The sequence below is a fragment of the Pan paniscus genome, chromosome 4 (assembly GCF_029289425.2).
Source record: "Pan paniscus chromosome 4, NHGRI_mPanPan1-v2.0_pri, whole genome shotgun sequence".
Classification (NCBI taxonomy): Eukaryota; Metazoa; Chordata; class Mammalia; order Primates; family Hominidae; genus Pan; species Pan paniscus.
This window is the reverse complement of record NC_073253.2, coordinates 7,995,640-8,008,809: the sequence shown is the minus strand read 5'-3', so window position 1 is coordinate 8,008,809 and position 13,170 is coordinate 7,995,640. Positions and strand designations below refer to the sequence as shown.

The following is a 13,170-nucleotide window of genomic DNA, read 5'->3' as shown; positions in this document are numbered from 1 at the left end:
CAATGACAGGGACGAAAGAGGAAGTGGAGGATCAAGCTGGTGGGGGGAGCAGAAGAAACCAATCATGGGGATAAGAAGAGAAACAAGACTAAGATCCTAAAATGGAAGGAACCTGATTAAGAAAAATGGAGACCCTTGATTCAGTGTGTAGCTCTGTAGAAAAATTACAACTTGGCTCTTGATATGATCATTGGCTTCAGTTTATCCTGTTTTTGATTAAGTATTAAAGGCCCTGGTGGAAAAATGTTTATCAAAATTCCGACCATCCTAATTAAATGTTATAAATGACAACATCTCAAAAAATATTTTGGCCTTTATTTGGAAGATACTATTCAACTGAAAATGAGAAAATGCCTGCTGTGAGCCCAGTCAGTGGAGTCATTTGCTTTGATCTTTGGTTTAACTCCTGGCATAATTTCAGCCACATCTGTTTCCTCCCTTACTTGATCATCTCACTGAACCCCATGATCGGCTCTTCCTTACAGTGAGCTCACCATGTACCTTCTAGAAATGCACTTGGATGTGAATATCACATTCATCCATTAACAAACAAGGGATTGGTACTAAATGCAGTGGGAGATGTAATAAAAGAAGAAATATAGAGGAAAATCCTAGCCAGGCACGGTGGCTCACGCCTGTAATCCCAGCACTTTGGGAGGCTGAGATGGGCAGATCATGAGGTCAGGAATTTGAGACTATCCTGGCCAACATGGTGAAACCCTGTCTCTACTAAAAAGACAAAAATTAGCTGGGTGTGGTGGCGGGTGCCTGTAATCCCAGCTACTAAGGAGGCTGAAGCAGGAAAACTGCTTGAACCCGGGAGGCAGAGGTTGCAGTGAGCTAAGATTGCACTACTGTACTCCAGCCTGAGTGACAGAGCAAGACTGTGTCTCAGAAAAAAAAAAAAAAAAAAAAAAGGAAAATCCTATCATAGAATTGATGATGGGGACAACGAGCAGTGGGGTGTGGTAGGAAAAACGTGGGATGAATCCCAATGTTCTTAATCCAGTACATGCAGATCTTCCTCAGAAAAACAAAATGTTCATACATGCTCCACCAAAAATATCAGCCAGCTTCTCTTCCTTCCCTCTCTCTTTCCTTTTTTTTTCTTCCCTTGTTTTGATCCACTTGCAATGGAAACAACTGGTAGTCTCTCAAATTAAGTTAAATCTAAATTTTTCACTCTAAAATTAATTCTTCATAATTTAACTTAATCATTATAAAAGTAGACTTCATTTACAGTTTCATTAGTTTCCATTTTAACAATAAGATGAGACACTTGAAGAGAAGTAGAAGCTCATATTAAGTGAACTTAACAAAATGAAAAAAAAAATCCAGAAAAGTTATAAAGATATCGGAGTGGCTGAGAAGCAAACTTTTATTATTAGAAAAACGAAATCCATCTTTAAAATCTTGCTTGGAAAATACAGTGGTTTCATGTTTCATATAAACATGTACTTTTGTGTATTTGCCTAAAGGAACATCTACTTTGGCATTTTAATTAGCTGAGGACCGTCATTCTGAATGGCAGGAATAAGCCGAAGCAATAATTACTTGTAACATTTAATGTCACAAAGACTGTGATGTGTACTTTGATTATTTAATTGTCCTTTAATTTCCCATAGGAAGACTTCTTTATGCCAATCAATCATATTTTACAAAATCAACCTGTTTCTTCTTTTCGCCCTGGGTGAGCCACATCCCTGCACTGTTGCTCCACTGGGTACCACATTGCATCATTTTTGCTGACATGCTTGTCTCTGGCCAAATGCAGAGGTGGTTGAGGACAGTGACCATATTGCACTTGTCTCTGTTTTCCCAGAGGCCAGTATAGTGTTTGTTAAATGGTAGGAACTCATCAAATACGTGCTGATTCTGTTTACTATTTTTAATGATGGACTCAAAGGGAAATTACCAGGGCACAGAAACAAAGAGAGAGCTCAGGGATAAAGGAACTGAGGCTGTGGGGTGGGTCCAGGGGTGTCCTGGATCAGGACTCAGGCTATGGCACTGAGGGGGTGAGCTTTTAACACCCATAGGGAAAAGAAGATATTTCCTTGGGCCAGCCAAACGTGGGCAGCTGCAACTAAGACTCTTGAATAAAATCCAGAGCCTCAAACTGCTATTCCTTCTGTACAAAGAAGTCTAGAAGAGCCCCATTCACTAGCTCAGGGAAGTATCAATAAGCTTCCAAGGATCAATCCAAACCCTAAAGTGTTGGGTTTGAAATTACATTACCTGATTCATAACAAGAATTCCAAATTGAAGGGTTGTTAATTAGGTCAAAACCAGAGAAAATCCTTGGGGCTATGGCAGAAGCAAGAATGACACTGCTGGTAAATGATACTTTAGACTACAGTGTGCAGGGATGTCCCATCTGGGGGCCGGGGCAGTTCCTCCTGAACATAACCTCACAATAAAAACCAAATTATAAAGTACCTAAGGCAATGGACCGTATGAGGAAGAATCAAAAGACATTAGAGGTAGTCAAATTAGCACCACGAGATCTGCAGATATGACAACAACCTGAAATAGCTTCTAAATTAAGATTAAAGTAACAAAAGAGGGATTATAATCCATATGAATGAGTGAGTTGTTAAGGAAAAATAACAAGTATTTTTTTAAATGAGCCACATAAACTTTCTAGAGATGAAAATGTAGATATTGAAATTAAAAACTAAATGGTTATTGAGGAACTGGATGAACTGCCCGTGAATGGGAGAGGCTATGAAACATCTCAGGAAATAAACCACAAAATAGCATAGAAAGATAAAGAAGTGGAAAATAGGAAAAAGAGACTGAGACACAGAGGATATGATGAAGAGATTCAACATACATCTGATAAAAGTTTGAAAAAAGCAGAACAGAAAGACCAGGGAAGAGACAAAACACAAGGAGATACTGGACAATGACGTTGCAGACCTAGAGCGGATTATGAGGTCTGTGGTTGAGAATACACAGCTGAGTCTCAAAAATAAAAGTCAGGCTGCATTTTGACACATGGAATCTACTGCCCATGATACAAAGAGCAAATCCTACAAAAACTCCCACTGAGACAAGGGACCAAGTGTCTACAACAGTTAGATGGACAGGAGAGTTAATCTCATTCCCACAGAGGCCAGGAAATTATGGAATCCTGTTTTTAGAATGTTAGAAAAAATTATAAATAATCACAATGGGGAAAAGATAAAGACTTTTTAAAATACAAAATCTGAGTGGGTATATTATATACAAACCCTCATGGGAAGGATTATAAAAGGAAGCATTTTAGTAATATGGAAACTGAGTCCAGAAAGGTGGAATGGTATTTGGAAAAAATAGTAAACAAATACATTGTTTAACAAAAACAGGAATAAACATTGAATAATTTGAGCAGTTTAAGTTTAGAAAAATTTAAACCATGCTAGTATGGAAGATGAGAAAAATTACCAGACTCAGAGCATGGTCCCTGTATTGTTCAACAAGAAAGTGGAGATACTATTAATAATATACTTTGTTAATCATGTGTACATGTTACGGGTTTTAAGGTAATAACTGAAAAAACAAACTAGAGTATATAAGTTCCAAGTCACTAGAGAGAATAAAAGAGAATAAACTCCAGGAGTCCAAAAGAAGGCAGAAAAGAAGGAAAAACAAGTAGAAGCAAAAAAGATACAAATTGGGTTTTAAAAGATTTTAGTAATAATTATAATACAGGTAAATGGATCACACTTGTCAAATAAGAGAGAGAGATGTTTAGATCAGAGAAAAGGACATAGAGCTACATGCTGTTCACCAGAGACACACCTAAAACCTATATCCTTTTCATTGACAAGGAAAAGCTGAAAGTAGAAAGATGGAACAAGGAACACCAGGCAAATACTAACCAAAAATAAAATATGGTGGAGGGATATTGACAGGAAAGAAAACAGACTTCAAGGGAAAAACACTGCTGTGGGGTAGAAAGCTTTTCTATTAGCTGTGTGACCTACTTTCCCTTTCCCGAGGCGACCTCTCTATTTGCGCTTTTATCTCTGCCTGGAAGAACGTTGGTGGGCTGGCATCGTATTATCTCTGCTATCGAAAGCACAAGGTAACAACACTGAGAGAAAAATTTCTTCTGATATTTTCTGGCATTTTCATTTGCCGTATCCAGCATACGCGTTCTAAAGGTGTTTTGGGGGTTGGTTTGTTTGGTGGAATTTTCGGTTAGAGTCACTCTCTTGTATTTATCATAGAAAGGTAAGTCTGCCTCAGGTAGTTTAGAAAGTTAAATCTGACTGTGAATGTGCACTTATTACTATTACTGCTACAATGACAACTAGTACTATTTTTAATTGCTAATTGTAATGAAAATGTGAACTTGAATCTCTTATTCTAGTCTTAGTTTCTGCCTAGATAAAATGGATTATTTTCATTATCAAATAAAATAATGTCTGAAAATACTTTGAAGGACTATTATATGTATAAAACATTTTGTAAAGTATTATTATAATACTGAGTACTTTCTTACTAGATTACTTTAATCTAAATACAATTATAAATTAACTTAAAAAAATTATCAAATGTCTTTTAAGATGAATTTACACTTTGCCCAGAACCTAGTTTTAAATAAATGGGACCAACAGCTGAAAAACATACTTTAGGAAACTAGAGTAGAGAAGAATAGGAATAGATACTATGTGAGGTTACCATGACTTACCAATGTGATTTTGATCAATGGGTGCTGAGTAGTCACAAGGCAACTTTGGTGCCATGCTGGTCCATGTCCATGAACATGGGCATCCCTGCCTAGTGCTGGGCACCGTCTGCCTGTGACTCACCCCACACACAGCCTGGCACCCTCTGCAACCTGCTTCTACTATAAGGTTCCAAGGCTTGATTCCAATTCTGGTTCCAACACCTACTTGCTATATACCACTGGGAAGGCAAGTTATGTAGCATCTGTGAGCCCCCATTCTATTAAACTGTCAAATGGATATTACCTCCAAGGGCCCTTGTGACCATAAATGAGCCAGTAGAAGCTAAGTGCCTAGCAGAGTAAGTAGGTATTTTTAATATAACATTTACTACTTATAAACTATGATGAGGCTGGAATCAGAACCACTCATTGGGATCTTGCCCATCATAAATAGTTTGGATTTATTCCAAAGGTTCTTACCCAAGGATAGGAAGCCTTTGCAGACCTCATAGTCATTGCATTCCTGATTCTACTCCAAAGCCTCCATTTGCATCCTCAAGAAGCCTGATTACAGCTTCTTCAGCATTGTGTGTGTGTGTGTGTGTGCGTGTGTGTGTGTTGGAGGGTGGGGGGAAATGTTTATTTTAAATAATTGGAAATTAAAACTCACTTAAGTGGATGGCACCTTTGGAGTCCTTGGTCCCCCATCCACAGAATTAGAGGCTGGATGAGGTTATCTCTAGGTTCCCTCTCACCTCTTGAGTTTTAAATTCTGAAATGCTAAATAGCATCCGATGTAGAAAGCATTTCAGAGTCAAGGAATCATGGTGAATGTGAGCAAGAAATTTCAATGCAGTGTGACGAAGGCCACCGACTCACCATCCCTTCTCTCACCCACACATTCCTTTACACATAGAACCCACCCTCCTGCTAAGGCATCTGGAGAAGGTCCGCTAGGGCACATATTTCTCTGCCTGAGAATAGCTGGCAATGGTGAGATGAAGGGGCTGCTATATGGGCCTAGGAAGGCACCTGAGGCAGAGGTGTCTAAGGAGATCCAACAAGTGAGAACATCAGGATGCCAGGCCCAGATGCAGAGGCTGGGAACCCGCCAGAATGCGGAGCAGGATGCCATGACTGTGAGCTGGATTCAGAGCTTCGAGTTCGGAAGGAGTCCAGTTGGGGTGAGAATGGGGGTGGAACGTTTTCTGAGCAGTGGTACCAGGAAACTGCACTTGGGTGCAACCCAACATTCCTTCAAGCAGATTGATATTAAATATTTATCTTGTGATTTTCAAGTGCCCGAAGTAGTACAATGAACAAAACAGGGCTGCAGTGAACTCGCTGAAGATCTTTCCATCCACAAGAATAAAAGTAATAACGCAAAATGGGAATCCCGGCCAGTCAGCAGGAGAGGAGTTGGTGGTGCAAAGGCGGGCTCTTCAGAGTTGGATTATGAAAGTTAGACGATAATTTCCAACCGAGGAGACAGCTGGAGGCATGTCAGAGTCAAGGAATCACGGCATATGTGAACAAGGCATTTTGACGCAGCGTGATGAAGGCCACTGACTCACATTCCTTCTCTCATCCACGTGATCATTGACACATAGAGCCTGTCCCCATGCTGGGACATCTGGAGAAGGTTCTGCAGGGGACACCTAACTCGGCTTGAGAAAGGTTGGCCTCCATGAGATGAGGGAGTGCTAACCAGAGCCGGATGAGAGGAGAAAGTAAGAAAGGACCCCATAAAAACGCTACAGTACAAGGAACTCTATATATTCAAGGGGAAACAAACAATTTAGAGGTCTCAGTGAGATCTTATATGATGGAGGTTAAGCTACGTGACACAGATTGTCAGTCCCACGGTGTAAAAAGAAGGGCTTGGTGCAGGAGTTGGTGCAGTTTCAAGGTTTCTTAGAAGGTGCCCGGTGGCTGGGCCCACCCACGTGCACAAGAACTGAGACCTGGGCAATGTGGGGGTAGCAGGGAGCCAGCATGGGGCGTGCCTCGGGTGGGAGTGAAGGGGCCGATGGAGGCGAGGGCTGGGCTTCTCACAGAAATAATGATCACAGAAAAGATATGCCTGCCATGTGTTTGAGAACATGTCACTGAACAAATACCTGTACGATTTTTCTATCAACAGGAAAAAATCTGCAATTCATCATTATCACCCTTTTTTTTTTTTTTGCCTATTTCGATATTTTTCTACCTTTTTATCAAGGCCAGTTGTAAAACAAGCAATCAATTTGATTTATTGGCATTACGCTTTTTGTGCAACAGAGAATGACAGAGGCAAAGCTCTTGGAAGGAAACATTAGCCAGGCTGACCTCTCTTCAGCTTCCTTTATGAAGTATTACATTTTATGTTAGTTCTTCATACGGAGAACTGAAAGCTGGTATTAGAGCACAAATACTGCCTTTGGCATCGAAGTTTTCAGAAAGTTACCATATGTTAATAGAAGGTAAGTTTCGGGTATTAAGTACTCTTTAATAAACTCAGTATTTAATTCATAATAAATGCAAATCATTATAAAACCTTACACAAATGGGAAGCTATTAAGAAGCCAGGGAATGAGCACTTAGGAAGCGACAATGTTTCTCCATGACCACTGCGGAATATTTGTGATGAGCAGTTTTTGACTGAATTTGGATGGCAGAGTGCAGAGTACACTTAAGCCTTCTTAAATTGGCTGTACACCAATATATTTGATGTTGCAAATTAAAAAAATCCTTAAAGAATGGTTTAAACAGTAAAAAAGGACCTATTATTAAAGTGAAAAGAATTCCTTCTTGATTTTTTTCATGGATTACATCCAAGGAGGAGGAATTGCAGCTGGCCACTAGGGGGAGCCTCATTCACGGATCTTATGGAATCAAGTTTAGGAGGACCAAGTGTCGCCACGTCTAGGCTTCCTGGGCACTTTGACACCATCCAGGCTTCTTGTGAGGAGGAGGTAAGCACCAATGCATTTGTAGCATTGAAATCTTCCCTTTGTGATACCACGGAGTCAAAAAGAACTTCCTAGCATGTGGCCTGTGGAGGCCAGGGTCCTGGGAAGCTCCAGGGATGGGAGGGCAGGAGGAGCTGTGGGTGTCACCTTGACAGCTTACCGGGGCCTCAGGCTGGCCACAGGAGGAGCTATGAGAGGGGCAGCAGAGGGTGGGATTCCAGCGAGGCTGAAAGGGAGGCACCAGAGAGGAGCAATGCTTTCCCACAGACGCAGCACAGTTGTTGCTGAGATATTTTTTTCTGCCCCCAGCTCTATGTTTCTTTAATATAACAACTTAGACAGTAGAATGAAAAAAAGTCAGCTTGATACCCTAAATATACCATATGCCCCCATATCCAAGACCAGATTCCCTGGGATAGAAAATGATAAATATGGCTAGTTAGTCACAATGATCTGAACTGACTTAATTAGAACTAGGTTGGGATTTCCAATGGAACCACCAATGATGGTTCCTGTTTTGGAAACCTGAGAAATGGGCTTCAGGAGATTTGTGGGGGCAAGGAAGAGAGCAGGGGAGCCTGTGTGCCTTTCCACCTGAGGGATGATTCCGGCAACACAGAAAACCAGGCTTCTTTCTACAATAAGCGTTTTCAAACTTTGCCAAAGAGTTCCATCAGGGCCTTTCGGAGTGGATTCATATTAACCAAGGGTCTTCCCTCCTCTATACAACCCACAATGTCTTCAGGGGGTTTCAGAGAATCGAGATGCTATGTGTGCATTTGGGTAAAGCAGAAGCCACAGTCCCATTTTTGGAAGAGCTTTCAATACAATTTGAAACATCTAAACTATCAAACAGTAAACAAAATCCACACAAGTTTGCAAAGGTATAAGGCACAGAGGACAAAGTGCTTACAGTCGACTGCGGAAAGGCAGAGACAAGCTTTGGAATCTTAACCACCCTTGGCCAAAGCCTTTCAGCACATCAGACTGGAATGCAACGGACAGCGTGGGGGTCAGGACTGCCGCTTTTCAGAGCTTTTGAAGGGAGGACGAGGGTTCTAAGAGGCCACTATCGCGCTGTCCTGATGTTGTTGCTAGCAGTAGTAGTGTGTTTTATGAAAAGCAAAACAACATTGCAATAAAGCCACAGATGCAAACTATAAACGCATGCAGAATGAGAAAAAATCTTTCATAGAAGCCACAATACTCCTGAGAGGTAACAGACAGGCCACAAACCTCAGGAGGCTTCCTTGGCGGTGTCATCTAAATGCGTTGTTACAGTCTAACCAGCAGAAGAAATCATAATTTTGACAATGTGAAAATATCTAGACTGTAGTCTGTAACTGCAGAACTCATATAAAATGCATCCATTGAAAAATATTTTAAAGAACATTTCTATTTATTTTTTATAATAGGTTATTAATTATCATGTAAAAATTTTTATTAAAAAAATCTCTGAAGCTTCTCTTGAGAATGCCCATGGGGGCAAGGAAGAGAGCTGCTGAGAAGCTCAGAGTGGCCTCTCTGTCCCAGCTCATCTCCATTGAACAAAACGAAACAGTGGCTTATCTTCAGGGCCTTCTATCCCATTGTTTGCATCCTTACGATGCTCTCATAGACTCATGGCCAGCTAGCAACACTTGCTTTAGACTTTCAATTTTAGATTTAATCTGTATATCCAGAACTAGCATTTAAACCTGATTGGCTTAAATTAAACACTAATAAAAGATATTTTAACATATGCTTTCTTCAACTACTCCAACATTTTATAGCTTGAAAGTGGATGTAGCAATGTATTAGGTTTACTTTTTTTTTTTAATTTTACTTTAAGTTCTGGGATACAGGTGCTGAATGTGCAGGTTTGTTACATAGGCATACATGTGTCATGGTGGTTTGCTGCACCTATGAACCCATCATCTAGGTTTTATGCCCCGCATGCATTAGGTATTTGTCCTAATGCTATCCCTCCCCTTTTCCCCCACCCTCCAACAGGCCCCAGTGTGTGATGTTCCCCTCCCTGTGTCCATGTGTCCTCATTGTTCAACTCCGACTTATGAGTGAGGACAGGCAGTGTTTGGTTTTCTGCTCCTGTGTTAGTTTTAATCCTCCTGTACACTGAAAGCCTCATATTATACTTGCATTTGCTGCTATAAATACTCTGAAAACTTAAAGGAAATGATAAAAATATATTGACACCAAATAAGCAAGAATGCAACTTCTGATGTGACATCGAACGTTTTGAATCATCTTCGTATTCGTGTCTTGGTTGTGCATGAGGGGTCCCAGTCTATATTCTTGGTTATAGACCTGAAGGGTGTGTGTTTCCTTAACTGGGATCTGGAGTTCTTGAAGTGGTAAAGCAATAAGCTCCTTGTTTTGGAAAGTTTTAGGCAAGAAATCAGCTTTCATGAAATGAGCATACTTTTCAAAGAAGCGCCACATTTGAATACCTACCAGAAGCTGTCCAGCAAAGCAGACGAAGAGGATGAAGGCCAGCAAGAGAAACGCAGCCCCAAAGGAGATGCCCAGGACGGACGTTCTACCGGGAAACAAAAAGCAGCAAGTCAGGGTGGAGATCGTTTCTCTCATTCTGGAAAGCTACCAGTAATACTTTTGGGTTAACGAGGACTTTATTAAATGCAGACTGCAATCCTCACTAAATTTTTGAGAAATAAAAATGGAGCTAAAATGCCACATACATGTCCATAGAAAAGGGTCCACACAGCGATGGCCAATTAACTTATTCTGACTCAATAAAACTGCCTCAGAAGCATCAGTTCTTTATGAAGGATAAAGAATCTTTTTAAATGACTCGCACATGTTCCTGGCAGTTTCATGTGGCACTTGGCCACATCCCCCATCTCGGTGGCCTGTTCACTGCCAGTGAGATCCTGGCAGCTGCCGCCTTAAGGACAGCCTCACCTTGATAGCCTGGAAGTCCTCAAGTTCCACCCTTGTTCCTGTTGACCCAGGAGACATTGAGTCCTCACCCTCCCTAATCTCATGAAACCGGATTCAACCTATTTTGTTCAACATAGATGCAGCAAAATGTGTAGCGAGGCTTTTTACATGCTTGAGTGAGCCAATGAACTCAAAAGCATCCCATGATCATGTGAAAAACATGCCTACCGAGTTGCAAATCCTGCTACTGACAGATTACAGGCTTACTTATAAGAATTGTATACATATCCGAAAGGTCCCTTAAATAATTAAATAATTCAAAGCCTTTTAAAACTTAGTTTAATCCAAGGATAGAAGTTTCAGAGGTATAAAAAGGACTGAAGCACAGTGAATCATCAAAGATGAAATGCAAATGGAACATCCAAGGAGAGGCTGGATGGTGTCTGAGACCAAAATGGAACCTCATGCCAATGAGGTTGGCTAGAGACAGAGAAGAAACAGAGGATTTGGCTAAGAAGAGGAGTAACATCCAGAAACAACGTATGGGATGGAAGAACCAGATATAAGCCAGCCACAAGCTGACATCCTCCTGCAGGTGCACTCCTGTGAGTCCCACAGAAAGAGAAACAAATTGAGCAGTTAGTGCCCTGAGTAAAGCTCCTGATGCTGTCATGATGAGAAGCCACCCTCAACTCTTTATCTCAGATACCTACTCCATTAAGAGGGATGACTACAGGGACACACATCAAACAACATCTACAAAAACTTGAGTTCAAACCAACAATTGGACCTGACCCAATCAATGACTTTCGGGCACTGAGTCATGTCCTAGACATGACTCACAATGCTTTCAAACACCTGGCCTGATAATAATACTTGTTCAGATTTTACAAGTGATGATAAGACTCTGCGGGAGGGTGTGTATATACCAAGTACACCTAGATTGTTGACTAGTCTCATGGGCCGGGCTCATGCTAGGCTGTTCTGACACAAAGATGAGTAAGATGTGATCCTGCAGCAGCAGGAGGAGTGCCAGCCCACATCTCAGAGCTATGGAGGTGCTTGCCATTATCCTCATGACTAAAGGGGACCACAGTGATTCATCTGCTGAGCTTTGATTTGCTATCTTCTCTTCTGTTTTACGAAGGAGCTCTGACAGGTTTTTTTTTTTTTTTTTTTTGGGCACTATGCTCTCCTAGCTTTTTCTCGGTGTCAAGGTAATGCCGGATTCATAAGGCTGAGTTTAGAAACAACATTTCGTCTTTTTTTTTTTAGGCCCCAAACTGTTTAAATACTGAATGAACGATATCTTCTTGGAGGTTTGATAAAACTCAAGTATAAAATTATCTGATGATGATGATGATAATAATGACGGTGATGGTAATGATGGTGATGATGATAACAGGTGATACAGTGATGGTGACAGGGATAGTGATGGTGATATTGATAGGGATGGTGATGGTGATGACGATGATGAGGATGGTGATGATGGTGATGGTAATGATGATTATGGGTGATGGTGATAGGGATGATGATGGTATGATGACAGTGATAGGGATGGTGATGGTGATGGTGATAGGGATGGTTATGGGGATGATGATGGTGATGGTGATGATGAGGATGAGGATGGTGATGGTGATGAAGGTGATGATAGGTGATGGTGTTGGTGATGATGGTGATGGTGATAGGGATGGTTATGGTGATGGTGATGATGATGGTGATGATGATGATAATGAGGATGGTGATGGTGATGATGGTGATGATGATGGTGATGCTGATTGAGATTGTGATGGTGATGATGATAGTGATGGTGATAGAGATGGTTATGGTGATGATGGTGACGGTGATGGTGATGATGATGATGATAATGAGGATGGTGATGGTGATGATGATGGTGATAATGATGGTGATGGTGATGATGGTGATGGTGATAGGGATGGTGATGGTGATGGTGATGGTGATAGGGATGGTGATGGGGATAATGGTGGTGGTGATGGTAGTGGTGTGGTGATGGTGGTGGTGGTGATGCTACATCCTAAAATCTATAGAGTATTCACTATGTGTCAAGTGCTATGTATATATGTACATATATAGTTCACTTTATCCTCACAATAATCCTATATAGTAGTTAGTATTATTACCTCATTTTTCCAGAGAAACTGATACACAGGGAAGTTGAGGAACTTGCCTAAGTTATACCTCTATAACTTCCCTAAAGTTATACCTCTATTAAGTGATGTTGTCTGGATTTATGTCTACCCAGTTGTATTCCTGATCCAGGTTCTGTTTTAGAAATAGACATGTCACATTTCTGCCATGTTTATTGGTTCTGTTTCTTGAGTCAATTTTGATGATTTTCCTAGAAAATTATATATTTCATTTAGATTTTCAAATGTAAAATATTCTATATAATATTTTCTTATAATTTAAAAACTCTCCATATTTGTAATTTCTTATGCTTAATGCTATTTTCTTTAGATCAGATTTGTGAGGTTTTGCATGTTTTGTTGACCTTCTCAAGGAATAAGTGTTTGGTTTATTATTAAGGTCTGTTCTTTCTTTCTATATTAATTAGTTTCCGATTCAACTTTAAAAAATTTATTTCTTCTTCCTTAATTAAACTTATATACTTTATCTTGGATTGTCATTTGTTAGAAA

General features: G+C 40.5%; 1 protein-coding gene and 1 long non-coding RNA gene across 5 annotated transcripts in view; one reads left to right on the top strand and one right to left on the bottom strand.

The window, feature by feature from the left end:
• The window catches only part of ADCY2 (adenylate cyclase 2), a 435,519-nt gene that overhangs the window by 73,981 nt on the left and 348,368 nt on the right, over positions 1-13,170 (bottom strand). For all 3 annotated transcript variants that reach the window (XM_034959722.3, XM_034959723.3, XM_034959724.3), the window contains one exon: positions 10,066-10,150. In XM_034959722.3, coding sequence (XP_034815613.1) covers positions 10,066-10,150 — 85 coding nt within the window. The remainder of the gene's footprint in view (positions 1-10,065; positions 10,151-13,170) is intronic.
• Positions 1,307-13,170, top strand: part of LOC117980208 (uncharacterized) — an 81,097-nt gene continuing 69,233 nt past the window's right edge. The window contains exons 1-2 of one of the 2 annotated variants that reach the window (XR_004671403.3): positions 1,307-4,072; positions 7,479-7,614. This is a non-coding gene — a long non-coding RNA (uncharacterized LOC117980208). The remainder of the gene's footprint in view (positions 4,073-7,478; positions 7,615-13,170) is intronic. The other variant, XR_004671402.3, reaches the window with a different exon arrangement.